This window comes from Ceratosolen solmsi, unplaced genomic scaffold (assembly GCF_000503995.2).
Source record: "Ceratosolen solmsi marchali unplaced genomic scaffold, CerSol_1.0 scaffold15, whole genome shotgun sequence".
NCBI lineage: Eukaryota > Metazoa > Arthropoda > Insecta > Hymenoptera > Agaonidae > Ceratosolen > Ceratosolen solmsi.
The window spans coordinates 64,519-92,435 of NW_011948434.1; the positions used below are offsets into that span (position 1 = coordinate 64,519).

Below are 27,917 nucleotides of genomic sequence, written 5' to 3' on the forward strand. Positions count from 1 at the left end.
ACATGCGTGCGCAATACAATTCTTTCCTCGTTTTACAATGTCATAGAATGACCAGTATTAATCTAGTAAATATTCTTGATCAAAGAGGGCGTAAAAAGTATGCGCGATATCGACACAGCGCGGAAGGAACAAATTTTCAAAATGGCGACTACAGAGCAAGTGCCGGTTGAGAGCAACGAGGTGCTTACCTTCTCCACAGAAAATACAGTAAGTTGATAGCGATTAGGCGCATTTTGTTTACAATCTTAATTCTACACATCACTTCTCAAATTTTGTTAAATATATTAAATTCCTCTTCATAGTGATTATCTAATTGATTATATTTTTTAATTCTAATTTATTTGGTACTACATGATCCTTGCTTGCTTTTCTGATTCTGGTGTGTGTGCCCCCCGCCCCTTTCTTGTCAAATCAGTGAAAAAGAAAGATAAGTGTTTTTAATATATGTTGTTTAAAAAAACAATATCAAATGTTAAGAATGTATTTATTTAAAGAATTTTTAACATTTATTACATATCGAATCAAAGTGAAAAAAGAGAAATAAAGCATTATATACAATGGAAAAACTACTGCGAATGATTATAAACTAGATTGCTCTCATCGATTCATCGCACGTTGTGAAAATCGTGCTCATCAATACTTACATATGTGTATTAAACGAGCGAAAGAGACGCAGCATTTTTGGCGGGCACGTGTATACCAAAGGAACATTTATTGACCGTATAAATTTCTTTCTACCATTATTAATTTTATTATTCTTTAACTACTTTAATAAATTTTTTCCAAACATTTTCGTAATTCAATTTTGACTTGACAGATTTTGTAAAAAAATTGAAATTTGTTCTAAGTACTTGCATTGACAGTAATAGATGAATAATATTGTAAAGTATTTACTATTTTTTGATTATTTTGATTGATTAAAAATTTGATATTTAAATACAACATATATATATATATAAGCAGCAGTCATAGAAAATTTATAGAGTATGTTTAATTGTTTAAAAATATGTAAATATTTTATTTTGGATCTCTTACTATACATTTTTACTATATGAAGCAATTATATATTATTTTTTTAAAAAAATCTAATAGTTATTTCAAATAACTATTAAAAATTTTATTTTTTTTATAAATTTTTTAAAATAATTTTTAACAAATTCATAGTTTTGTTTATTAACTAATCAACCATCATTAATTTATTTATTTATAAATATATAATTTAAAAAAATTTTCAATAAAAAAATTCTGTTAATATTAAATAATATTAACAAAACAATAATTGTAATTAAAAAGTAACATTTATTTAATATAAATTTTTTAAAAATGTAAATTGAATTATTTAAATCATAAGCACTAACTTAATGAAAGTATACCAAAACTAATTTTAAAATATAATGAAATATTTATATCTGTGTTTTTGAGAATTTATGTTTTTAATTAAGTTACCTTTAATATAAAAAAATGAATTTTCATTTAATTTTTATAGAATTTTTATTAACTAACTTAACTAACATAAACTAACATTCAAAATAATCTTATGTTTCTATACAAATATTAGCTGTAATTAATATTGTAAATTATTATATTATATATTTGTTAACTAATGATAATTTAGTAGCAAATTATCAAATTTTCTATTAAATTCATGTAAACTAGTTGGTTTGTTAACTTCAATGTGATCGAGCAACATTTGTAATTTACTTTAATTTTATTGCTTAAAATACTTTTATAATATGATTATAATTAAGTAATTGTAGTATGTAAAATAATTAAATATAATTTACTTTATTTATTAAATATACATTTTATAGGTTTCTAAAACATTAACATTTTTTGTTGGAAACTGTGCATTTAATACTTTCAAATTATTTTTGTTTTATTAAACACTTTTCATAAATTTTCCTAAAATCATATGTAGGTTTTGATTGTAATATTTTTATGATTTGCTTATTAATTTATTTCTTTTTTTTTATAAATACTTTATGTTCTATGTAATAAATTAATTTTTATAAAATTTGTATTTGATTTTTATTTATTCTTATTTATTTAATAAGATATTTTTATATTGTATTTGGATTTTCTTGTAGACATCCAAAATGGAAATTATGGATGTAGTAGAACCTACAAATTCTGTAACTACTAGCAAAGAAGCACCTTCGATAAACTGTAAAGATTCAGTTTCAGTTGATGATATGACTTCAAGAGATTATTATTTTGATTCATATGCACATTATGGTATTCACGAAGAAATGCTAAAGGATGAAGTGCGAACAGTAACATACCGAAATTCGATGTATGATAATAAACATCTTTTTAAAGGAAAAGTTGTATTGGATATTGGATGTGGTACAGGAATTCTGTCAATGTTTGCTGCAAAAGCGGGAGCAGCGAGGGTTATTGGTATAGAGTGCTCTAATATTGTAGAATATGCAAAAAAAATAGTTGAAGCTAATCAATTGTCCGATGTTGTTACAATATTAAAAGGAAAAGTAGAAGAAGTTACTTTACCTGATGGTATTGAAAAAGTTGATATTATCATTTCAGAATGGATGGGTTATTGTTTGTTTTATGAATCTATGTTAGATACTGTACTTTTTGCAAGAGATAAATGGTTACGACCAGATGGCATGTTATTTCCAGACAAAGCAACGCTTTATATTTGTGGAATTGAAGACAGACAATATAAAGATGAAAAAATCAATTGGTGGGATGATGTCTACGGTTTTGATATGAGTAGTATACGAAAAGTTGCTATCAGTGAACCATTAGTTGACGTTGTTGATCCTAAGCAGGTTAATAAACTAAATTATCTTGGATTTTTATAAATATTATACTACAAATTATTTATTAGATTAAAGTATTTAATTAAAATGATTATTAATTTTTAAAAAATTAATTTTACATAGTGTAATAATACTAATGCAGAAATATTACAAATTGTTTTAAATCCAAATATCAATATTTTATCATATAACTAATTAAAAGCATTTTTAGTAATAAATAATTTTTAGTAATAATAAATTGGCCTTCAGGATTTATTATGAATAATAATTTAACCATTTGAAATATATTATTTACAAATAAGCTTTTTTATAGTATTATATCAAATAAAACAATAAATTTTTTAACTTAATTGATTTATAATTAGGTTGTGACGAATTCTTGCATGATCAAGGAAGTTGATCTATACACAGTGACAAAAGCTGATCTTAACTTTTCTTCACCATTTGCCCTTCAAGTTCGTAGGAACGACTATGTTCAAGCTCTTGTCACCTTTTTTAACATTGAATTTACTAAATGCCATAAACGCATGGGCTTTAGTACAGCTCCAGAATCACAGTATACACATTGGAAGCAGACAGTATTTTATTTTGATGAGTACATGACTGTTAAAAAAGGAGAGGAAATCTATGGTAACTTCGCAATGGAGCCAAATGCACGAAACTACCGTGATCTTGATTTCACGATTGAAATTGAATTTAAGGGCGAATTATGCCAAATACATGAGTCTAACCACTACCGCATGCGCTGATAATGACCTATCAACGATTTTGATGGATGTTACGTTGTGTAGTATTTTTTGAAAGAAAGAAAATAAAATTAAAAATAAACTGATCGCGAGATTTTCCAAACTGTATGTAATTGATGATGGATGATATAATGGAGAATAAAAAAACGTTAATCGACTGAATGGTAAAGAATATAAAAATATCAAGTGCTAATGACTATTCGTTCGTTTGTGTCTATCAGCAATTTGTGCTGGTTGTTATCGTTGTTGCTGCAATTTATGTCAGTTTTACGTCAATCGAATATCTAAACTTCTTTTATGTGAATTTTCATACTTCCAGTGCGATCGCAATAGATATAACTAATAATTTTTAATATATTTTTGTAAGTGTGATCAAATGCGAATAATTCATATTATTTACTGTAATAAAAATATTATATTTAAAATTAAAATTAGTTTTCAAAACACAGTTCTGCTGATAATTACATAAAAGCAATTGTTTTGATCATTATCAGTTTAAAAAAATCTCATAAAAATTAACAATTCAAGATAAAAATTATTTTATTATTTTACCCTTTAAAATATAAATGGAAATTTATTTTCAGAACTATATTATATCATATGTGATAAGTTAATAAAAATTATGGATTTAGTAAAATTCATAATGATCGAGTTAAACATTATGCTAATAACTTTTTACTGTTGTATTTTATTGATAAAATTTTAAACAGTATAGACAAATTACAATTTTATCAGATATTCCCATAGTTTGAAAATAAATTTTATCTTCATAATGTAAAATAAAATTCTAATAGAAACCTTGTTTTCACTATGTAGTTATTGTGTTTGATCTGTATGTGAAATGGCAATAATATATCTTATGATTTATACATACTGCATTGACGTACAATAGTAATAAAATTACTATCTTTGATATAAACATTGTTACTTTTATTATTTTACCTCTATCACATTTCACGAATTAAATAAAATGTTATGTTATGCTGCAAATCTTTTTAACGAATTGGCTAGTTTTTGCGTTTTATAATCGGTTCTTAATTGTATAAAAGACGAGAGAATAGAACGATCCAATACTGCCTGTAAAAATAAATTGAAAATCTGTAATAGCCGATATAAATCCTGAACAATAATATATTTTATTCTTAAATAAAATTATGAATTTCTAAATAGAAAATTATTCTGTATTATTAAAATATACAGATAATTTAATATTATTAAAAACTTTAAAATTTATGTAATCTTAATTTCATTCAATAATTGAAATTTTGTATGCATTTAGTATAATTATTCATTATTTAAATAAAACAATGGTTTTTCTAAATATTAATATTTGTATAGAAAATTTTTGAATTTATAAATATTTCAAATTTGTGAATATTATATCTTATAAATATATTGTAAAGTAATGTTACTCTAGATATATGCATCTTTTTGTAAATTAAATTTTAAAATCATCAAAATATGAACTAAATACTTACGAGTTGATCACCAGAACAGACTTGTTTTAGATTTTCGGGTTTGACAAGCAATAAATTACAAAGAGCATGGAGCGTGTCGAAAAGTATCGTGATAAGTGGTATTTCTAGCTTTTTAACACATTTTCTATACTCATTCATGTCGCAAATAGCGCACATAGCACCAGCTGAATTGAATTGAAATTGATGTAAGTGTTCATAGATAACACGATGGAATCGTATTCCTAGTTCTGTTAATACATTTTCCAAGCTTTTGCCGTCAAATTGATCTCTTATATGTTTTATTATGCTCGATACATATTGACAAACTGTTAAACACGGTGGCGTATTGAGCGTATCGACCATTTCAGTTTCGGGTTTAAAATCAGTTTTTCGTTGCTCCGTTTGTAAGTAACTTTTTACCCAACCAATAATAGCACTAATACTGCGATCTAAACCCGTATCGATTTTTGATTCAATTTGTTCAAGAGCAAATTTTTTTTTTGCCATACAATCAACGTGTTTTGGTGAAGATCTATCAAAATAGTAATATTTAATACTCTTAAATGTTCTTACGTAAAAATGATTATAGTACTTAAGTATGTTCAATACTCAAAAAATTCAATTTTTTAAGAATTTACTTTTCTAATGAATTTATAAAATTTTGAACTTACATAATTAGAGGAAGTATATTTCCACTAAATTGTTCTTCTAATAAGCGTATAATTACATTGCACTGACGAACAACTGTAAAAAAATGTATTTCGGGTTGTATTCTACTTTCTGGGATTGGAACACACTGCAAGCCTAATTCCAAGGCATAATCTACATGTTCATTGATAAGATATTGTAGCGTAATTTCCAGAATTTGCATCGTATTGACAGGCAACTCTAAGGGTTGTGATAATAGTGAGGACCGCTGTAATGCTGATTTGCTTTTCTGGAGTAGAGCTATGGCTAACTCTTCAGAAAGAAAGGTTTCACCACCATAATCATTAATTTGAGTAATATTGATATTTGTACGTGTACTCAATACTGCTTGCAGATCACGTTTAAGTTCTTGAAAACCACTGCTTGACAATTGTTTCTTTTGATGATTCTTTGAATCGTAATATTGTATAAGGAGAGTTGCAAAACTTTCTCTCAATACTTTTATTTCAACACTGAAATGTCAAGTATGTTAAATTGAATAAATATATATTTTTCACTTATAAATATTTACTAATAACAATCCTAATAAGCTTGTAAATTGACAAAATTCTTCATATAAAGTTTTTAAAAAATTTAATTAATCACATAAATTATAATAATATACATTACAAAAATTTATAATATGTAATATTCTATTAAAAATATATAGCATTGTAATCAAATTTAATATTAAATATGAAACATTAAAGTTTAATCTAGTTTTATCAATAAAATTGTTTGCTTATAAAACAAGAATTTAGTTATAATTTTTCACATAAATTAATTTGATAAAAATATTTTCTATATATTAAAAAACGTACATTATATATGAATCTAGATATTTCTGAAATATATTTCTTGTCAATTTAGGTAAATATGTTTCATCTGTACCCATATCAAACTGTCTTAAGGCAATGGAGAGTTTAACAGTTTTCAAATAAAGATCATATAAATTTTTTAAATATTTTTCAGAATCTGTTTGTTCGCCTAATTTAGCAACAACATGCTTTTGTAATCTCAAATGGTAAATATTTAAAATAAATTTTGCCATAACTTGTTCTGGATTAGAAAAAACTTGTTGGATAAGCTTGTCATTTTTAATGCACATTGGTAAAACTTCTTGAAAAACATCTTTGCCTCTAAATGAATTCATTTGACTTTGTTCTATAAAAGCATTTATACATTCTGAATAACTTTTAAAATGAGTTAATACAAAGGCTAATTTTTTCATACGATTTGCATCTTCTATATTTTGTGCTCTCACAAATTCTTCAATAAGATTTTTTTCAATTTCATTGTATTTTGCTGCAATTCTTTTTTTAGCATTATCAAATTTTTCTGAAGGAAGCTCTTGAGCAATCATATAAAGCTTTTGAATTACATCTGCTGACTCATCTAACTAAAATTCATAGAAAATTTTTATATCCATACTGTTTTTGAAATTGATGAAATATAAACATAAATATTTAGTATTTAACAAAATGTATGTAATTATGATATTTAAATAATAATTTACTATTTAAACTTATTTAAGATCATTCAGTTATAAATTACAAAGCAATTAAAGATATATAATAGTATAATAGTAAATGTTTCTTTGAAATGTAGTTTAAAAATATAACTACAACACTTACTGATAATTTATACATAAAAATAGAATCAGTTAGTGAACTAGGTGTTAAAAATTCTGAAAAATATCTCATAAGTTTCTGGGCTTCTACAGCTCTAGCTCTTGGGATATTGACACTTTCTAATTGGTCTCCTAAATGCAGAACTTTTGTTGCAACAAAATTAATTCTTTCATCTAATTGATGAAATAAATCTATAGCTTTTCTATTTCCATTTTGTAAATCCATTGTTTCTAATGTATGTCTAGCCTCTTCTTCTTTAAGTATTGTCTCTAGTTTGTCACATTTCTTTTGCTGTCGATTCTCTAATATCTGCAAATCTTTAATTGCTTCTAAAAATGTTTCGTGTACTAAAATAGGATCAAAAACACCTGTTATTCCATCTTTAGTTGTCTCGTTAACAGTTCGCCATGCTAGTCTTTCAACAAATTCTTCTGGATCAAAAGGCTCCTAAAATTACAAATAATAAAACTATACTTCTATATTAGTAGGTAATTGTACAACTTATTTTTTATAAGTATAAAATTAGAGATATGAATGTATATAAATAAAAATTGATAAAAATTTATAAAAAATATATTAATAATTTTATATTTAATTATCCAATTTTAATAAAATCGAAATTACTGGAAATAAAACCTACTTGTTCTAATTCCTTTATATATTGTTGCATCATCTTGATAGATTACGATGTATTAAAAAAATGTTTAAGATACTTAAATTCGTAAATGATATATTGAATAAAATTCGATAAATTAAAATACGTTAGAAAAAAATATATAGCTTAGGATTACATATATTTGAAATAATTCATCATTTCCCGCATTCATTATTTTAATAACTGAAAATTATAAATAATAATAATAGACGTAATAATGGACAACTTATTTAAAAAATATTTCAGATATATTAAAGACACGAAGTTCGAATTCTAATAAAATCACACGAGTCATAATACTGTCAAATTCGTAAAAAGAATATAAAGAAATGATATAGTATATGAATGTAACACTGACATTTACAAATATTTTGAAAGACATTCACACCTCATATTAAATCAACTTTTATTATTACAAGCTTATAAATTAGGTACATTGATTTTCAATAAGCTACTGATTCTGTTTCGGATAATGTCGTAAAAATTGATAATAAAATAATACTTTAATAATGATAATTATAATTACACAAGTTTAAATAGTAGTAACAAGTTTATATATTATATATAATTGGTAAATACTCATTGAAATGAAATATAACAAAAAATTATTTTTATTTTTACAGATATGATTTTGAAAACTGTTATTAAAATACAAAAATGTCAGCTTATTATCGGAAGTCGTCACCTACAGTTTCTATTAATCCAGTAGGTTAAGGAAAAGCGCTGCTATAGGGGGAAGAGGATTCGCTACTGAAATGTGAATTATAATTTATGACAATGGCATAGGGCCATAATGAGTAATAACCATTAATAAAAATTTTTAAATGTGAAATAAATCAGTGTTGAAAAATGTGGTCATTCTTTTCGCGCGATCCTACAAAAGATTTTCCATATGAGATCGGTGAATCCGTAGATGGACTTGACGATAAGAGCATTTGGAGTCTACATAAAGCCAAAAAGAAAATAGTAATAATAGATTTAACCTTTTGTATTTTATTAATATCGCTTTTATTTGTATTTATTGATTTTATATATATTTATTTATATTCTATTAATTAAAATTTTAATATACCATGTTGAATAATTGTTATTGCGATTAATATTCATTATCTTATTATAAAATTAAAATTTAATAAATGGGTTAATAATATAAATACTACAATTGTAATTTATAAAAATTAAATTTTGTAAATAATATTTTTATAAATAAAATAAAAAATTAATTTTTATATATTTATGACTTTGTAGTTCACATAAACATATGAAAATATATCAATACATGAAAATACAAAAAAATAAAAACTAATTCAAATGTACAGGGATCCACAATATCAGGAGGCGATATTGTGTCAGTCTTCATTTATCAAGTGAAAGATGGTACAGAATATTATTTAGATATTGCAAAAGCTGCAGTAAAAAGATTGAAAACATTGCGACATCCAAGTATACTTGCATATTTAGATAGTTTAGAGGTTGGATGAAACATTTAAGTTTATTAACTTTGTATTTTTAGATTAATCTATTTAATTCTTATTATAGACAGAAAAAACTATATATTTAGCTACAGAAAGGATAGAACCTCTTCAAAAATGGTTATCTAGAGATATTAATATTGGAGAAGATAGTAAACAACGTGAATTATATTTATCATGGGGTATATTTCAAATTACGGTATGTATATTAATTTTTTATAATTATTCAAAATATAAAACAAATAAATACTTTGATTTTAATTTAATTGCTTTTTCTTCTTAATGTTATTTGTAGATATTCACAAAGTAGATTAACAATTATTTAAGTATAAGAAATTTAGATATAAGTATATATTTGTGTCTTAAAATAATTTATAAATTTTAAGAATAAATTTGAAATTGTAAAATATGTTTTATGATCTGTAATTATTTTATATTTTTTCTTATTTAAACTAATTTATTTATTATGATAACATTGGTATATATAATTTAAAATATAAATGTTGCAACAATAGAATTGAAAAAAGTGTTATTACAACAACAATTTCAGACTTTCTATGTTAAAAATATTATATTATATCTAGTTGTTTTATCATTTTTAGAGAGCATTAAGTTTTTTAAACAATGATGGCAATTTGCGACATAATAATGTTAATTTGTGGTCAGTTTTTGTCAATGAAGAAAGTGGAGAATGGAAACTTGGTAGTGTTGAGTATATGACTGGTATTGATGCACCTTATACTTTTCTACCTAAAATACTTCAAATATACCAGCCTCCTGAAGCAAAAGAGAACTCTAAACCAATTACAAAATGGTAATTTAAGTATTTAGAAATTTTATTACACTAAGCATTGGCATATATTCAGTTAAAATTTAAAAAATTCATTTATTCAGTTCAGTCGATATGTGGGGCTTAGGTTGTCTTATTTGGGAAGCCTTCAATGGCCCTCTAACTGTATCAGGAAGTCTGAATACTACAAACCAAGTGAGTACAAATGTTTATATGATTATATGTATTAATACAATAAATTAATATTAATTTTGTTATGTTATATTTTATTAATATAACACTATAAGTCTTAAAAATATTAAAAATAATTTCCAATTAACATTGTTCGTATGATTATTTAAAAAATTTATGTAAGAAATTTTGCTATTTTTTAATACAAATTTTCTAATACTTTTAAAAGAAGCTATTATAGGATCTATTTTTATAAGTTTATAAAATTTAAAATTTAACATGATAGTTAAAATACAGATTTTTCATTAAAACATGGTAAGTAAAATTGTTTAATAATAATATTTATTATAAGTATATTAGGATGTATTGAAGAGAAATTATAATTTTAATTATAATTTTCATATATTTTCTGAAGATTCCAGAACTTTTATTACTGGTGTATGAAGAAATTATAAACAGTAAGCCTATTAATCGACCAAATCCAGCAGATATGATTGTACGGTGTCGCAGTAATATTGGTTTTTTTAAAAATGATCTTATCGACGCATTACTTTTCCTTGAAGAAATTCAAGTAAAGGAGAAAAATGAGAAGGGTCGTTTCTTTTCACAACTTACATCTCAGCTTCACAATTTACCGGAGGGCGTAGGGCGTTACAAAATATTGCCTCAATTAATAGCTGCGTTTGAATATGGCGAAGCCGGAAGTGCAGTTCTCCCTCCACTTCTACAACTTGGACGTACACTTCCAGATGTAGAATATCAGAAACGAGTTGTTCCTTGCGTCGTAAAGCTCTTTGCATCAAACGATAGAGCAACAAGACTAAGATTGTTACAACAGTTTGATCGATTCATTGATCATCTTCAACCTGTTACTGTTAATGAAGCTATATTTCCACAGGTTAATATAAACAAAATAGTTATATTTTGAGATATAGATTTATAATATATACTATATGTATTTTAAGTTGAAATAAATTTTAATTATTATAATTACCATCAACATCACTATGCATATAATCAATATAGATTATTTTATTTATTAGCATTTTTCATTTAAAATAATTCAAATTAAAACAAAATAATTAAAATTAACAGAATATTTGTTTAATTGTTTAAATAAATTTAAATAACAGAATAGTTGTTTAATTGTTTAAGTAAAAATAACACTGCAATTATTTATAAATAAGAAGTCTTTTAAATATATATTAAATATGAATTTACATGTTTTATTGTATATATTTTCAATTTCTTGTCAGTGAAATATTTGAAACAATAAAAAAATTTGGAAAAAGAAATATTTTTGATCATAAAATATGTAACAAATATATTATTTAATAATTACATATATAAATAATGCCCAATTATAATATAATTTCTTTTTAAGTCAATTTATTTTATAATTATTATTGCTATTATTTTATATAACATATTATTCTAAATTATATAAATTATGAATATTTATTTTATTAATTAAAAAAAGAATTGATCAGATCTGAAAAATTTATTTTCACAGATAGCTCGAGGATTTCTTGATTCAAACCCAGCAGTAAGAGAACAGACTATAAAATCAATGGTTCACTTAGCACCAAAATTAGATTATAATAATCTCAATGTTGAAGTTTTAAGATATTTTGCAAAACTTCATTCGTCAGATGAACAAGGTGGAATTCGTACTAATACTACTGTATGTTTAGGAAAAATTGCACAGCATTTACACCCTCAAATAAGGCAAAAGGTTCTATTGTGAATACAATTATTATTCATTAAACATTGTCTTATTAAAATTACAATAACGTTTTTTTCCTAGAAAACATCTTTTTCTAGATGTATTTTCAATGCATATACCAACAAAAATTTATTTCAAAAATTCATTTTTCAAATTTTTTCAAATGTGTCGTTAGATGTCAATTTATGTCGATTAAAATTATCTCATTCTAATTGTAGCAGACGTTAAAAAGTAAATGATTAAAATTTATTGTTGATTTATTACGTTTTGTTAACCTTTATATAATTATTTATTAAAATATATAAACTCTCTACATATAAAAATGTAAACTTATTTAATTATTTGGATGAACTTCAAATTTTGAGTGATCAGTTTGTTCTTTTTTTTTGAGTAATTAATTAATATTAGAAAAACTAAAATGTAATAATTATTTTCTATAATATTTATATAATATTTATATAATAAATATGCAATCATAATTATTATTTCGATTCTTGTGTAATTATTCTATACTTTTAATTCATTTTTTAAGTTTGAACTAATCGTTATGTTTTATATTGTATTTTAAAAATCAGATACTAATTGGTGCTTTTATACGCGGAACACGTGATCCTTTTCCACCAGCGCGAAGTGCCAGTGTCTTAGCACTTGCTGCTACGCAGCAATATTTTCTATTGCAAGAAGTTGCCAATCGAATTTTACCCTCATTGTGCCTATTAACAACAGATTCTGACAAAGGAGTGCGGGATAATACTTTTCGTACAATACAAGGGTTCTTATCAAAATTGGAAAAAGTATCAGAAGATCCAGGACTTCGTGAATCAATGGGTTAGTATTATTGTATATTTAAAGAGAAAGAGACAGATAGACAAAGATAGTAATCAGCAACAACCCTGTTTTGATATCCAAGTATAAAAGTATGATATAAAAATAAAGTAAAAGAAAAATGTAACAAATAAACTAATAAAAAAATCAGTAATCGTCTTATAACGAGACGTGAGAAACTTCAAAATAAATTAAAATTCTTATATAATAGTTTAAATACATAAATAAAAATAAGGAAACAATTAATCAAATGTTTAACCCATACAAAAATTAAGAATATATTTTACTTTTATACATACCGTACTAAATTCTGTATGTATATATATATATATATTTGGCTTTGTTCTAATTTAAAAACAGTCTTAATTATTAAATCTAAATATATATTGCAGTCTACATTTTTGTGATTATACTAGATGGAATTATTAAAAATAATTTCAGTATTTGCATTTACATATGATATAATTCAATGCACTACTAATACATATATATATATAATATTTTCTGTATAATTAATTTTTTTATAGAAGCAGATGTTAATACTGCCACTCCTAGTCTTAGCAATGCAGCAGCAACTTGGGCAGGTTGGGCAGTCACTGCTGTTGCAGCAAAATTTTATCGTAGTCAATCAGATGCTCCAAAATCCTCTACATTACAGAACACGTCAAAAATATTTCTAAATAAACCTGCCTCCTTAGGTATATATAATTTATATAATCTTTATTATTTTTTTTATAATAATTACTACAAAAATAATAAATAGTCATAGATAATTTTGAACATAATTTTATTTGTTAGAGTGTACATGAAATTTTTCAAACAACATAATGTGAAATTAAATATAAATTTATAGTGTTGAAATTTTATATATAGATTTATCTACTTTCTTAACTGCTTGTATTTCAATATTCATAAATGTTTAATAATTAAAGTTCAAAAATATTTAAATTTTTTATAATGAATACAATTATTAAATTAATTATGGCAAATGTAAGCACGAAACTCGATTTTTCTAGAGCATGCTAGTAGTTCCCAAAGCAGTACTAGTACGACGGCAACAACGAGTAGTGCTACCAGTATGGCATCTCTTGATCATGATCATGAACATGATACACAAAATACAATAAATACGAATTCGGAATGTGATTGGGAATGCTGGGATACTGGAGATTGGGGTGATATGGAACAACAAGCGACGACTACTTTGTGTTCTACAAATATGCTAACGTCACACTCACCAAAAAGACAAAATATTCATGAGCATTGGACTAGTCTACAAGAGAAACCAGTTAATTTTTCTTCCCCATTTTGTATAGATAAAACAAATAACCAAAATCTGAATATATGTAAACATATTATTAATTTAAGATGAGAACTATTTTCTTTAAGCTTTACTCAATCAGAAATTCATTCTACTTATAACTTTATATTTAAATAAAAATTGAAAATTAATTTTAACTTAAAATATTTTAATTTATGAATTCTACTTTTAACAATAAAAAGTAAAGTTGATGAACTATAATTAATAATTTATTGACATACTTACATTATAAAATTTAAGATTATATAAAAATATTAGATTGTTTGCAACAAAATTTTTTATTTTTTTTAATGTTTCATTGTACATTCATTATATTTACCCAATGCATTTTTCATATTTTTATGATCTGATGGAGTATTAAATTCATCCAGTCAAATTTTGGAACAATTTGTAGTATTGTTAATCAATAATTTACTACAATTAATATTTTATCTGTCTATCAGTTTCAACTGCTTTATCAGAAGTTAATAGATTATTAATATCAAATGTATTATAAATTATATAAATTACTTTTAGAATTGATTTTCTATTCATTTAGTATAACTTTTTTTATACTTCGTAACAGTGTAACTTCTTTTGTAGACAACAAAAGAAAAACTACATATAATCAAACAAAACATTACTATAAATAAATTATAAAATGCCATATACTATAATATATTTTGATAGAAGTGTAGAATCCCTTTTATTAATTAAATATATATTAATAAAACTAGCAATACTTATAGCAAATAGAAAATTATTATCATACCAAAATTTTAATTTTTGTTAACATTTGGCAAGTCTTTTGCTCATAATTTTTTAATTTAATATTATAATACTGTTTTAAAAAGAACGAAAAATTAAGATATACATAATAATATATAAACAAAATAACAAAATTCAAATAAATTTAAACATGCAAGAATAGTGTAATATAACAGTAGCTTTTCATAATTTGTAATTTTATCTTTTGTCTTATTTAAATTTGAAATATTTAAGAACACATTTTTATAATAATCTTTAACAATAATATGAGAATTTAATGTTGTCCATTGATTTCAATAGGGATTTACATCCAAAAATATCTTTTGTACAATTTTGTACAATATCTTTTATACAATTCATCAAATTTTATTTGATGATATATCTATTTATGTAGATAATAGTAATAAACAATTTTTAAAGCTTAAGCTTCAAATTAATTTTAAAACTTTTAATAATTTTAAGTATATAAGAATAGAAAACGTAAAATAATATTTTAGTTATTTGTAAAATAAAGAATATTTTATCCATTTTTTTTGTACTATCCCAAAATTTTGTTTAACAACTTAATCTAATAAGTCAATTATTTTTCAACAGAATTTTTTACAGGTCTAAGTAAATATGGATATATATATAAAGCATTTATTTTTTATAGGAAGAAGAAGCTGCAGAAGATCAGGATAAAAGTAATTCATCAGAATCAAAATGGGAAGATGACGAGTTTCAACCCTTAGAAAATTTTCATTTAAATGAAACAGGTTTACAAATGCTAATTAATTTTTCTAATCACAGCATTTTTCCAAAATATATTTTTGTATATTTTTACATAGGTAATTTGGAAAATAAGCTAGAAGAGGCACGAAAGAAAAGAGAAGAACGAAAACTAGCCAGACAAAAGCAATTGAAAGCTAAAAGAGCAGCAAAAATGTTATGCAATAACTCAACGAAAAAGCTGTAACTTTTACATTAAAATTCATTATATTTTCTAAAAATAATTAAAATTTTTATTATAGATGTATTAACATATACATACAAACGAAAAATTACTAAAATAAATAGAATTGATCACATCATAAATTTCAAGCACAAAAAATAATTATTGATGTCATTCAGAAATATTATGTAAAATAGTTTTATGTTTAAAAAATATAATTTGTATAATACAAAACATTTTAAGTGTTCCATGAATGGGATCAAAGCAATTTAAAACAAATTTTTAGTTTTTTTTATAGTCGCGACTGTTCGACTGGATTATCATTGATAAATCGTACATGCATAGAATTAGCATTTCCAGTTTCTCTTTTAAAACCTAAATTTTCATAAAACGGTATGAGATGATCTTGGCAGTTAAGTGTAAGTTTATAACATTTTAAAGTGGTTGCTATTTGCTTTATAGCTGCTACAATGAGTTTACCAAGTTGTTTACCTCTATATTCACTGTTGACTACAACATCTTCTAGAAGCCCATGCTGTAAAATTAGTAAATAAATGAACTGATTTTCTATGAAAATTTATTCTATTTATAAAATTTAAATGATTTTTATGTAATTTAAATTCAAATTAAATATACAAACCAATCCACAATTATGAATAAATTTTTGCTCAATTACAAGTGTAGCACTACCAATAACTTTTCCACAATTTAAATCTTCTACAACAACAATATAATATCCTCCAGAAGTTTTCATATTACAAAAACAATCTGTTAAAATTGAACTCATTAGTACGTATTTTACAACAATTAATTTAAAATAACTTACTTAAAAATTGATCCTGTGTTACATTTCCTACTTTAGTTAATTGTTCTAAGAGTTGTAAGAAACCTGTGAATATTAAAAACTAAACTTATAAATAACTTAAGAGAAATAAATTAAAAATAAAAAATTTTACCTTTATCATAATCTCTACTATTAAGTGGTCTAAAAGTGAGATTATCACTGGGTAACTGATTTGATACTTTTTCTAATAAACTAGGATTAAAAAGATCTATACCTATTTTTGATGCCACATCCTGAAATTAGTATTTTATGTATTAAGAAATTAACTTAACTTTAAACAAATATAATATTTTTATAATCATTTTTTAAGAAATAATACATTAAGTTATCTATGAATTATGAAATAGTCAACATTATGTTATAACATAGCAAATTAAGCAGATTAAATTACTTAACAATAAAGCAGAATATTAATTGCGATATAACCGAATTTTGTATTAAATATAAGAAAGAAAAATTATATTTAAAAAACGTAGGAACCGCCAGTGCTTACTTTTAAGGATGAGTACGAACTGTATAATCTCTGTAAACTAAGATGAATAACATAATTCAGAATAACATAACTCCGTTACTTAAAATGAGTCAAATCTAGCAGCTATTTCCAAAAATATTTTGCAATCAATTTCTAAAATCTAAAAATTCTGATATTTGAATATTGTCCCTAACCTGTATGCGTAAATTACTCATTGCTTGTCCGTATGTTGTATCTTCGTTTACGATATATACTAATAATATGAAATTCTCTACTATAGATAGTTTGTCGTTGCTCAAATTTTTAATTTTTATAAACGGCCACTGATATTGAAGTTTTTATATTGATTAAAGTAAATCCTAAATTCGTTTTTATATTTAATAAAAATAGGAAAATGATAAAAAATAAGCATAAATGAATATGGTTATAATTCTTATTAGTAGCATACTAGTGCCCCTTGCGATCAATTACGTAAATTATTGAATATTTTAAAACCAACTTACAATTTTTTTATTAAATTTTGTGTGATTTCTTTTATTTTTTTAGATATTTATTTTAAAAAAATTTAAATAAAAGTTATGATAAACATAACGAGTAACATTCATTTCGATTGACATTGAAACATGAAAAATTACAGAAAAGAATGCCTTTTAAAAATTTTCAATAAAATACAACTTAGTATTTGAATAATTATCTCTTTTTTATATAGATTATGCATATAATATAATACAATATTTGTAAAAAAAAAATATTAAATTTTAGACAAATTTAACTATGTATATATTTTTAATTATTAAATAAAAATTTATATTTTAAAAAGGGTACCCTGTTATATAACATAATCTTTACATTCATGAATGTTTAAGTAAAACAGAAATAATGAATAGATATTTGGTATTTTAATAAAATATTTTATTAAAATTTAATATCTTCAAAGATTTTAATGTATTTAAATTTGTAGGATAGAATAAATATAAAATATATAAATTATAAAATAAATTATTATTTCATGAGCTGTTTTTTATCTACAAAATATGTAATACTTCTGCAGAATCTTTTCTCTCATTAATTAAGACGTACATTTTTTAATATACTACAAAATTTTATAAAAATATGTATAAAAAATGTATAGAAATATTTAATATTTTATTCATTTTTAACAAACAATGTTCATGTGTGGTTAATTATATAATAATAGTATGAAAATCATTAATATTATATTGTAGTTTATTATTTTATTCAATATAGAAATATTTTTTTAATTGAATTTTTATAAGAAGCTTCTCATCTATCAATAGCTAACTGAATTAAATATTATTGTTACTCTTCATATGTCCATCACTGCTGTAAATAATTTTACAATTTTTTTTACAGCGGTACCCTCAATATACAGAATTTGACTGTATTTTCTTTATAATACAAAATTGGAATCCATCATAACCCAAAGTCCAACTTGAATGTGAATAACAAAACCTATACTTAAAACTATAATAAACCTATATATAAAACAATATTTCAAGATTGAAGGAAAGCTTGAGCAATTTATATCCAAATCGATCTATATTCAGTTTTGTACTTTATAATTTTTATGAAAAAATCTTGAAATATATAAATTTATAACATATCATATTCGATCAACAACAAATTATCACAATAATTTGCATATATAAATAGGAAATGCTACATTTTTCTTATTTTTAGATGTGTAGTGTACCAATTAAGCTCAAAGTTGAGCTTATATAGCCAGCAATATTTGTCTTTCTCCTTTCTTCTGGATATTTTAATGTCCTCAATAGAAAAAAATTAAGCCTTTAAATAAAATAATTACAAATTATATTAAAGATGGTATTTATTCAATTGAATTTATTATAGTCAATCCTTAAAGGTTTTATGGGACTAATAAATTCAATTTCTTGTGCATATGCGAATTTTCGACGCTCATCATTTCACCAATGAAACTAAATGTATCTGTTCGTAGCCCTATTTTATTATATTTTTTTATTAATATTTTCCTTGCTTTTTAAATTTATTTATTTTTTTAATTTATTCTTATAAAAGTGTATATAAAATTTTAAATATTTCATTTTCTAAATGTAATATAATAATTAAAAAAAAAAGATAATGAATAAATACATTTCAATTGACATGTTTAATATTTAATACTTTTAAAAACGACAACAAATTGGATATATATAAAAGAAAAATATTAATTTAATATTTTAAATTTGAAATCGATTAAATCTGATATAGAAACCAATTTTTTTTTATAAATATTTTTAAATTTTTTATTTTACATATTGGATTGTCAGTTGTATTAACATATAAAGTCTATATTATACTCCATGATTAACAAAATACAGTGAACATAACCCAAAAAGTGGTTAGTTGAATGATAACATAGTATTGATAGTAAAAATTTTATAATTTAGAAAAGAATATTTTTTAGTATTAATTTGTAATTAGAAATTATAAAAAATGGTTTCTGTTCTAAATACGGTAGATACCGGTCATGAGGATATGATTCATGATGCGGAAATGGATTATTATGGCTTAAGGTTAGCTACGTGTTCCAGCGATAATTCAGTTAAAATTTTCGATTTAAAAAATGGCTCTCAAAGTTTAGTAGCTGAGTTGAAAGGACACATTGGCCCTGTTTGGCAAGTTGCTTGGGCTCATCCAAAATTTGGTAATGTACTTGCATCTTGCAGTTATGATAGGCAAGTATTGAGGTTCACTTAAAATTTTTTAAAAATTTAATATCTATAATGAAATTACATGTGCAATTAAATTAAAACTTTTATTTTAATTTCATTAAATTTTTTGGTATGTATTATTTTTTATTTAAATTATAAGTTTTATTATTTATTGCTACTAAATTGTATTTTATTAATAAGTAATATGTTTCTATTATTTATTAATACATTGCTTTACAGTTGCAAATATAATTTGCCTTAAATGAATTTTTTTTATATGTAACTATATTTTTCATTTCTTTTTTAAATAATTAAATAATCAATTTATTAGGAAAATAAGCATTTGAAGAAATATAATTTTATAACCATAATCCATAATTTTATTTTTTTCATTTTTAATACTACTAAATTTTAGAAAAGTTATAATATGGAAAGAACTCAATGAATGGACAAAAATTTATGAACATACATGTCATGATTCATCAGTCAATTCTACAGCATGGGCACCTCATGACTTTGGTCTTGTCCTTGCATGCGGTAGTTCTGATGGTTCCATTTCTTTTATAATAAATAATGGAGATAATTGGGAAACACAAAAGATCTCAAATGGTCATACTATTGGTTGCAATTCAGTTTCTTGGTGTCCTGTAGTAGAACCAATTTTTGACTGTAATTCACAACAAAGAACACCTATTAAAAGATTGGCTACTGCTGGCTGTGATAATTTAATCAAAATATGGAAAGAAGAGGGTGACAGATGGATTGAAGAAACGAAATTAGAGGCCCACAGTGATTGGGTAAAATCTATTTAATATTTTTGGCGACTCACAGTTATATTTATAATGTAGCAATTATAAGAATTTTTGCATTAATTTCAATTTAAAATGGTTAATAAATATTTAATATTATACTTCATATGTGCAACCATTATTTCAATAAAGTTACAATGCTGTAGAACATAAATAGATATAATGAATACAAATTTCAATATTATTGTAAAACTAAATCTCTATTTTGTTCATTATAATATTTTAATGGTTTTTTTGGATAGATAGATTCAGGAATTTTCTACTGTCAATTTTCTTCATAAAGTGATCAATAAATAAGATCCTAAATTTTGTAATATTATAAAAAATTTGAACTATGAAGTAATAAATAATGAAGGATAAATGTTTGTACTAATTGTTATTCTATTTCTATAAATTATTTGAACCACTAAATTAATTTTAATAATTGACTTTACCCACTATTTAAAATATTAAGATGATTTATATTTAATGTTCATTTTTACTAAAACTACATAAGTGAGTAAATACATATAACATACAAAACAGATTTATAAATTACCATCTTTCGTACAATATTTTTTCATTTATATATCTATATATTTTTTTCAAAAAATAATTTCTAATATACTTAAATTTGAAACCTTTTAATGAAAATATTGTCGATCCATATTTATTATAAAATTTAGATGTTAATAAACATACATAAAATAAAATATATATCCATATATTTCATAACTTTATTATAATATTTTGTAGGTAAGAGATATCGCATGGGCTCCAGCAGTTGGTCCACCAAGGGCAGTGCTTGCATCTTGTTCCCAAGATCGACGTGTTATTGTTTGGACATCAACTGATTATGTTAGTTGGACACCAAATATTTTGAACGTTTTTGACGATGTTGTATGGAATGTTAGTTGGTCTCTCACTGGTGGAATTCTAGCTATCAGTGGTGGAGATAATAAAGTTTCCTTATGGCGAGAAAATTCTGAAGGGCAGTGGATTTGTATATCTGAACTTAACAAGGGACAAGGGAATATTAACAATGCAGATCAACGTACACTTTAAAAAGTATTTTTATACGAAGTTTAAATGAAAAGAACTATTTTATAAATCCATATGTTAGATACTTAATTTGATGCAATATAAGTTTATGAACATTATTAAAAAAATATTTTTTGTTTTGCATTCTTTTACTTAATCTTGTGTATACAATGAAGCTGTAAAAACAATATCTCTTTTAATCTTTGTAGATGCTTCCTCCATTTTCGTTTTAAGAGCAGGATGCCCAATGATGATAGCAGCATTTTTAACATATTGTAATGTTTCATTCAATTGTTGAATACATCTTACAATGATACCTTCTTGAACATTTGTAAGTTCCATTATTTTAGCAAATGGCTTATTACAAGCCCACTCATAAACCACTCGTATTAAATGAAAACTTGGTGGTGGTCTTGGTTCTAATAAATACTTTTTTTCTGTATTCACTAATCGATTGTAAACTTTCATTACTTCTTTTTTCAACTACAAGAGAATTTATATTATATACATATTTTTAATTATTAAACTTTTCATTAAACTAATTTATTATTTAATTTATATAACATACTTCATTTAATTTAGGGATTTCTTCATCCTTTTCTTCTTCATTCTTTCGATATTGACAAACTAAAGAAGATAATATTGCAGCAATTTCTTCTGGTTGCCAATTTGTCAAAACATTATCCAGTACTAACTCTGTTAAGAAGATTTCATAAGTTCCCATTTCAAGTGCGACTCGTCCTTTTAATGTTACTGTAAAATTTAATTTGTTATATGATTTTATTAAATAACACTTATTTATTTAGTGGTTTACCTTGATCTTCATTATCAATATAATTTAATTCTTTGAGAACCTTAACTCTACTTTCATATTCTAAATAATTTTCAAAATTTTTAACACTGAGTTTGCTTAATAGTTCTTGTTTTTTTTGTTCTAATTCTTTCTGCTTGAACACTTTATCAAACTTATCTTCAAAGTTAGGTGTATTTTCTATTTTATCTTTAATAATTAAAAGTTCATTTCCTTTATCCTGTAACAATTTATCTTTTTGTTGTAAATAAAAGTCAGATCGTTTTAATTCGATATATGGTAATATTATAGATGGATTTTTATGTACTTCTAGAGTTATTTTAATTAATTCATTCATTGCTGATTCACAAGATGGACTAGGTAGCGCATCTCTAAGAAAAGTTATTAATTTAATGTACGATAATAATTTTATTAAAATGTATAAGAAATTTATAAACAATTACATTTTTATGTATAATTTTATAAACAGTAAAATAATTTTTGTAACAGAAATTATCACTCTAAAGAATTAGAGAATAATTTTTTTTTTTTATATAGAATAAATTTTCTAATTTACTTACTTAAATCTAGGTATTTGCCGTTTTTCCCAATCAGCACAAATGAACCGACAATTAATATCGATAACTTTATTAGTTACTTCTATAATTGAAGATGCAGGTATAAGTAAAATTTCATGAATTAAATTTTCTTTTGGCTTGTAGAATTTTTTTTTAATTGTATTCAAAATATCATACCAAGTATCTGACTTAATATTAAGCTTTGCTGTTTCTTCTTCACTGATACTTGTTAATACAAATATTTTATACAATATTTTCGTTTTATTTTGAAAACCTAAGAATATACCTAATTTATTACAATGATGTTGATAAGAAATCAATAATATTCTACCCTCAACTAATGCTTTTGTAGCTTTTTTTGCCTCTAACATGTGTGGCCTTAAATCTTTCCACAACTCAAGATATTCTCTCACTGAGTCATAAAATATTTCTAAATCTTTTTCATGCTTGATTGGTACTGAAGTTTGCTTAATAAGATTTATTATTTTTTCTAATTCGTGTTTATTTTTATTTTCATCTGACATAGTTTTCATTTCTTTAAAAGATCTACGCATCATTTCATCTACTGAAATAGCTTCACTAAGTCGTTTTAAATGTAAAACCATTAAATAAGTAACCTTGAATTTGGAGACCAGATTTTGTGGTGCACCAAGAGCCATATACTTCAAGTCCTTTTCAGTTGGTACATTTTTCTTGCAAAGAATAATAACAGTTCCAGTCTCATCATGACCTCGACGACCTGCTCGACCAGCCATTTGAATGTACTCAGTGGGAAGTAAATTTCGAGTACAAATACCATCATATTTATCAGTTGAATCAAAAACAACCGTTTTCGTTGGCATATTTACTCCCATAGCAAATGTTTCGGTAGCAAATAACACCTTAAAATCATGTAAAATAATTGTTATTATTGTATCAGAAATAAAATAAATATTTTATTAATATTTTAAAAATATATTTAAATATTTAAAGTAACACTATCAAATCTTAATATTTAATACAAATTTATATTTTTTTTTTATTTTATAGTTCGTACAAAAAAAGTTAAAGTTTAGTTAAAAAGGCATTTACTTTAATTTTATAAATCTCTGTAATTAGCTAATATTTGAAGTTTATTTATCAACAATACTAATTATTATATTATATTAATTTATACAAAAATTTATAAACATTTAATTTAAATATTAAACTATTTTTATAATATATTACTTTAACAATGCCTTTTTGGAAAAGCATTTCTACTATTTCTTTTAAAATTGGTAGAATTCCACTGTGATGAACACCAATGCCTAAACATAATAATTTTTGCATTTTTAAAACTTGTGGTAACTGAGAATCCGTCCCTTTCAAATTTCTAATTGATTTTTTAAAAAATTCTTTTACATTTTCTTGTTCTACATGAGTTAGTAAACTTTCTGTGAAAGCATTTGCGGTTTTATCACACCTGTTTCTAGACAAAATAAAAATGACTACTGGTAGCTTTTTCTGTAATAAAATAATGGATTTAAAAAAATATTTTCAGCATGAAATAATTAAAATTATATTAATTAATATTTTTACCACACTCTGAAGATGATCTAATAAAGCTAACCACATTCTTTTTTCTTTAGTAGTTATCATATTAAGTTTAATTCTATCTTCCAGTATTTCTTCATCTTCTTTTGCTACTGTCACAGCATTCATTGTTTCTTCAACACTTGCATTTTTCCATATAGTTGTCGGAAGTTTCATTACTAATGACGGTTTATGTTTTGTATGTTGATATTTGATTTGTTGAATTTTTAATTGCTTTTCTAAGGACTCTTTTCGAGCTTCTTCAGCCTCCTTAATACTTAAAAAATTCATCTATTAGTTTTTAATTTTATAATTGAATTACAAATAAAATTTTATTAGAATTTTTTCTATTTTAAAATTAAAATTTTACCTATTTTTTCGGAGTGTGCCATTTTTATCAATGAAAAGAAAAATTTGATCTTTTGTTTTTTTATCATAACCTGTGTAAAGATAATGTTGCAAAGGTACAGGTCTTTTAGAAGTACTTATTACAAACATTTTTTCCTTTTTAATTTGTCCAACCCAATGGGCAAATTCAAGTGGATTTGGAACCGTTGCTGACAACATTACAATAGTTATGGTAGGCGGCAAAAGAATAATTACTTCTTCCCATACATGACCACGCTATATAATTATAAAATAAAAATGTTTACATTTATTTTCATAATTAAACTATTTAATTATATTCTTTTTAATTAACATAAATTTTTAAGTATAAGCATTAATAATTTATAAATTAATTTGATAACTATAATTATATATTTTAAAATTTAAGAGTAATACACGAAATTTTATATTTATATTTAAAAAATGTACATTTGCTATTATATTTAATAATTACTTACATCTTCATTATTTATATAATGTACTTCATCAAATACAACATACTCAACATCTCTAATAACTTCAGCAGCACAATATAACATTGACTGCAAAATTTCTGTAGTCATTATAAGACACATTGCAGTTGAATTAATTTGTACATCTCCTGTGATAAGACCAACATTATTGAACTTTTCTTTAAACTCTCGAAACTTCTGATTTGAAAGTGCTTTGATAGGAGATGTGTAAATAGTTCTAAAAATTATATATTAATTTATGCAATAAATTTTTAAGTTCATACCTCACATTATACTTTTTTAGTATACCTTGTCATATGTTTTTGGCTCATAGCAATAGCATATTCAGCAATTGTTGTTTTACCAGCTGACGTATGAGCAGCAACAAATACATTACATTGTTCTTCGAGTTTAAGAATAGCTTGTTTTTGAAAATTATCAAGTTCATAAGGAAATAACTTAACAGCATCTGGAATTTTTTTATGAAAATCTAGCATTGGAACCATTACATCTATTTGCTCAGCCCATTCTGTTTTCATATTTTTTTTTGGAATTTCTGATATATTTAGAATAGGAATTTTACTTTCATCAAAAGGTTCAATAAATTCATCTATATTTGGTATATTAAAATCAGCACACTTGCTATTATTTAAATTTTCTATGTTTTCTTTATTTTTATTTTCAGTAGACCAAAAAGCCAGAGTATGACTTTCTTCGACTATAACAGATCTAAGATTAATATTATCTTGTTTATATGTTGCCTCATTGTTCATTTCTTTATTTGAATTATATACACTTTTTGGTGTACAATTATCTGACATAAATTGAATTCCAGATCTAAATCCTTTTGCCACTGTTTTTAAATTGTTTTCAAAATCAACTTTGATATTTTGGATTATATCACTATGTTTTAATTTATCAAATCCACCAGGCCAAAATAAAAAATTACTAGTATTTCCTAAAATATATGAATATATTAATATTCTTTATATTTTCAATTTATAATAATTCAAATATACCTTTGACATCTTCAGTAACTGGGCCAGGTGCTCTAGACATTGACATTGAGTTTCGTACAGTTTTTCCTATATGTTGAATACAAACTTCTTGAACATTTCCAATTAGACAAGTAATAGGATCTCTTTCATATTTAACATCTGACCCAACAGGAGATACATCAGTTTTTAAAAGTGTTAATATATCAGGTTCTCTATCCCAATATTGTTGTACTTTGTTAAGTTGATGAATGGGTAATTTTTCTGGATACACTATATATTCTTCTAATTCTGTTTTGATATCTGGTAAAATTGGAGGAGGCCCAAATGGCATCTACAAATATGTAATATAAAAATTAAATTATTTGTTATACATATTTTAATGTTAGGAGAAAACGATTTGTATATACTTCTAAATAATCACTATTAGAATCATTCATTATTCTATAATACTTTTCAATTATATTGTCATGCACAACATAATATAATAACTAGCACTACTTAATCAATCCTTAATTCGGGTAGCAAACATTATAAATATAGTTAGTACATATTTCTTTCCCGGCACTTACATGTTTGGCTATAGTTCTCAGTACTACAAGCGAATGAACTTGGAATAAAACTTGTACAAGAGAGGCAAATATTCAAGAATTCTTGCGTTCAATAATTCAATGTTCTTATTTGTACAAATAATAAAACATGAACATTTTGGTTTTTATTAATCTTTATATACCTTGTTCTATTTGTATATTAGCAACTTTATAATTCTTTTAATGTTAACTCTTACTTTTTAAAACACATTCAAAACATTTTATTGTTAACAATTTTTTAAAGTTTACGATACTTTGAATAATAAATAATATAATAAATTGCTTCTGTATAACAAATAAAAATACATATTATTTTTTAAATTAAAATTTTTATAATTGTAAAAACTATGTGATTTCATTACACACTTAAATACAATCTAATTGCAGCATTCTTAATCTTGAAAAGTGTTAAAAGTTAAAAGAAACTTAAAACTTAAAAGAAAGGATGAATAATTATTAATAATACTCGATATTTAATTACAAAGTAAAATAATAAATAAAGTTAATATTAGTTTTACATTCATTAAAAAACAACTATAACAATGCTTTCCTGTTCAATATTCATTTATGCTTCAGCACGAAATTTCTTTTCGTCATATTTTTTAAATAATTAAATTAAATTATTATGCCTTAAAAAAATAAAACTATCGTTATAAAAATAAATGGGTATATTGGTAAATTTAGAATTTATTATGTAATGCATAAATCGATTTGTAGATAAAAATTTGTTTTATATGTAAAATTTATTAAATATATATATTTATCTTCAACTTTTATTATTTCAAAATTTA

General features: G+C 23.7%; 6 protein-coding genes across 7 annotated transcripts; 3 read left to right on the top strand and 3 right to left on the bottom strand.

Moving 5' to 3' along the window:
- Art1 (arginine methyltransferase 1) lies at positions 1-3,923 on the top strand. Its single transcript, XM_011502635.1, has 3 exons — positions 1-207; positions 2,088-2,792; positions 3,149-3,923. Exons 1-3 carry the CDS (start codon positions 100-102, stop codon positions 3,530-3,532), a joined length of 1,197 nt encoding a protein of 398 aa, XP_011500937.1. The 5' UTR covers positions 1-99; the 3' UTR covers positions 3,533-3,923.
- Positions 3,924-4,268: 345 nt separating this feature from the next.
- On the bottom strand, positions 4,269-8,726 carry Sec10 (Exocyst complex component Sec10). The gene is made up of 7 exons (XM_011502637.1): positions 8,649-8,726; positions 7,945-7,977; positions 7,308-7,751; positions 6,495-7,072; positions 5,658-6,146; positions 5,008-5,518; positions 4,269-4,606 (listed from the first exon to the last, which is right to left on the bottom strand). Exons 2-7 carry the CDS (start codon positions 7,975-7,977, stop codon positions 4,508-4,510), a joined length of 2,154 nt encoding a protein of 717 aa, XP_011500939.1. The 5' UTR covers positions 8,649-8,726; the 3' UTR covers positions 4,269-4,507.
- Positions 8,727-8,789: 63 nt separating this feature from the next.
- Positions 8,790-16,017, top strand: yata (N-terminal kinase-like protein yata). The gene is made up of 12 exons (XM_011502636.1): positions 8,790-8,925; positions 9,279-9,431; positions 9,499-9,630; positions 10,034-10,245; positions 10,326-10,416; positions 10,808-11,290; positions 11,906-12,127; positions 12,694-12,946; positions 13,471-13,641; positions 13,960-14,231; positions 15,664-15,766; positions 15,839-16,017. Exons 1-12 carry the CDS (start codon positions 8,809-8,811, stop codon positions 15,964-15,966), a joined length of 2,337 nt encoding a protein of 778 aa, XP_011500938.1. The 5' UTR covers positions 8,790-8,808; the 3' UTR covers positions 15,967-16,017.
- A 188-nt stretch (positions 16,018-16,205) lies between these two features.
- Gnpnat (glucosamine 6-phosphate N-acetyltransferase) lies at positions 16,206-17,473 on the bottom strand. The gene is made up of 5 exons (XM_011502855.1): positions 17,453-17,473; positions 16,899-17,019; positions 16,769-16,831; positions 16,583-16,710; positions 16,206-16,477 (listed from the first exon to the last, which is right to left on the bottom strand). The coding sequence occupies exons 1-5, from the start codon at positions 17,471-17,473 to the stop codon at positions 16,235-16,237; spliced, it is 576 nt and encodes a 191-aa protein (XP_011501157.1). The 3' UTR covers positions 16,206-16,234.
- Positions 17,474-19,598: 2,125 nt separating this feature from the next.
- On the top strand, positions 19,599-23,898 carry Sec13 (nuclear pore and COPII coat complex component secretory 13). Of its 2 annotated transcripts, XR_912957.1 has the most exons (5): positions 19,599-19,975; positions 20,367-20,748; positions 21,496-21,807; positions 21,990-22,111; positions 23,828-23,898. XR_912957.1 is itself a non-coding variant. In XM_011502639.1 (3 exons), exons 1-3 carry the CDS (start codon positions 19,734-19,736, stop codon positions 21,802-21,804), a joined length of 933 nt encoding a protein of 310 aa, XP_011500941.1. In that variant the 5' UTR covers positions 19,599-19,733; the 3' UTR covers positions 21,805-21,908. The 2 variants fall into 2 exon arrangements, 1 of the variants encoding a protein (XP_011500941.1); XM_011502639.1 differs by lacking the exons at positions 21,990-22,111; positions 23,828-23,898 and having other exon boundaries at positions 21,496-21,908.
- On the bottom strand, positions 21,804-27,024 carry tst (superkiller complex helicase subunit twister). Its single transcript, XM_011502638.1, has 11 exons — positions 26,947-27,024; positions 26,561-26,870; positions 25,851-26,499; positions 25,548-25,779; positions 25,073-25,326; positions 24,709-24,979; positions 24,358-24,633; positions 23,152-24,029; positions 22,595-22,962; positions 22,349-22,533; positions 21,804-22,263 (listed from the first exon to the last, which is right to left on the bottom strand). The coding sequence occupies exons 1-11, from the start codon at positions 26,974-26,976 to the stop codon at positions 21,934-21,936; spliced, it is 3,783 nt and encodes a 1,260-aa protein (XP_011500940.1). The 5' UTR covers positions 26,977-27,024; the 3' UTR covers positions 21,804-21,933.
- Positions 27,025-27,917: the final 893 nt, after the last annotated feature.

Excerpts from the sequence above, each read along its gene's own strand:
- Art1 (XM_011502635.1), top strand. The coding sequence starts at position 100 with ATGCGCGATATCGACACAGCGCGGAAGGAACAAATTTTCAAAATGGCG. Across the intron at positions 208-2,087 it reads CCTTCTCCACAGAAAATACA|ACATCCAAAATGGAAATTAT; the intron begins GTAAGTTGATAG and ends ATTTTCTTGTAG. Across the intron at positions 2,793-3,148 it reads ACGTTGTTGATCCTAAGCAG|GTTGTGACGAATTCTTGCAT; the intron begins GTTAATAAACTA and ends ATTTATAATTAG.
- Sec10 (XM_011502637.1), bottom strand. The coding sequence starts at position 7,977 with ATGATGCAACAATATATAAAGGAATTAGAACAA. Across the intron at positions 6,147-6,494 it reads TATCTAGATTCATATATAAT|TGTTGAAATAAAAGTATTGA; the intron begins GTACGTTTTTTA and ends TTGACATTTCAG. Across the intron at positions 4,607-5,007 it reads TCTGTTCTGGTGATCAACTC|GCAGTATTGGATCGTTCTAT; the intron begins GTAAGTATTTAG and ends TTATTTTTACAG.
- yata (XM_011502636.1), top strand. The coding sequence starts at position 8,809 with ATGTGGTCATTCTTTTCGCGCGATCCTACAAAAGATTTTCCATATGAG. Across the intron at positions 13,642-13,959 it reads AAATAAACCTGCCTCCTTAG|AGCATGCTAGTAGTTCCCAA; the intron begins GTATATATAATT and ends CGATTTTTCTAG. Across the intron at positions 14,232-15,663 it reads CTAGTCTACAAGAGAAACCA|GAAGAAGAAGCTGCAGAAGA; the intron begins GTTAATTTTTCT and ends TATTTTTTATAG.
- Gnpnat (XM_011502855.1), bottom strand. The coding sequence starts at position 17,473 with ATGAGTAATTTACGCATACAG. Across the intron at positions 16,832-16,898 it reads TAGTAGAGATTATGATAAAG|GTTTCTTACAACTCTTAGAA; the intron begins GTAAAATTTTTT and ends TAATATTCACAG. Across the intron at positions 16,478-16,582 it reads TTATTCATAATTGTGGATTG|CATGGGCTTCTAGAAGATGT; the intron begins GTTTGTATATTT and ends CTAATTTTACAG.
- Sec13 (XM_011502639.1), top strand. The coding sequence starts at position 19,734 with ATGGTTTCTGTTCTAAATACGGTAGATACCGGTCATGAGGATATGATT. Across the intron at positions 19,976-20,366 it reads GCATCTTGCAGTTATGATAG|AAAAGTTATAATATGGAAAG; the intron begins GCAAGTATTGAG and ends ACTAAATTTTAG. Across the intron at positions 20,749-21,495 it reads TAGAGGCCCACAGTGATTGG|GTAAGAGATATCGCATGGGC; the intron begins GTAAAATCTATT and ends AATATTTTGTAG.
- tst (XM_011502638.1), bottom strand. The coding sequence starts at position 26,976 with ATGAATGATTCTAATAGTGATTATTTAGAA. Across the intron at positions 26,500-26,560 it reads AGTTACTGAAGATGTCAAAG|GAAATACTAGTAATTTTTTA; the intron begins GTATATTTGAAT and ends CATATATTTTAG. Across the intron at positions 22,963-23,151 it reads CGGCAAATACCTAGATTTAA|AGATGCGCTACCTAGTCCAT; the intron begins GTAAGTAAATTA and ends AACTTTTCTTAG.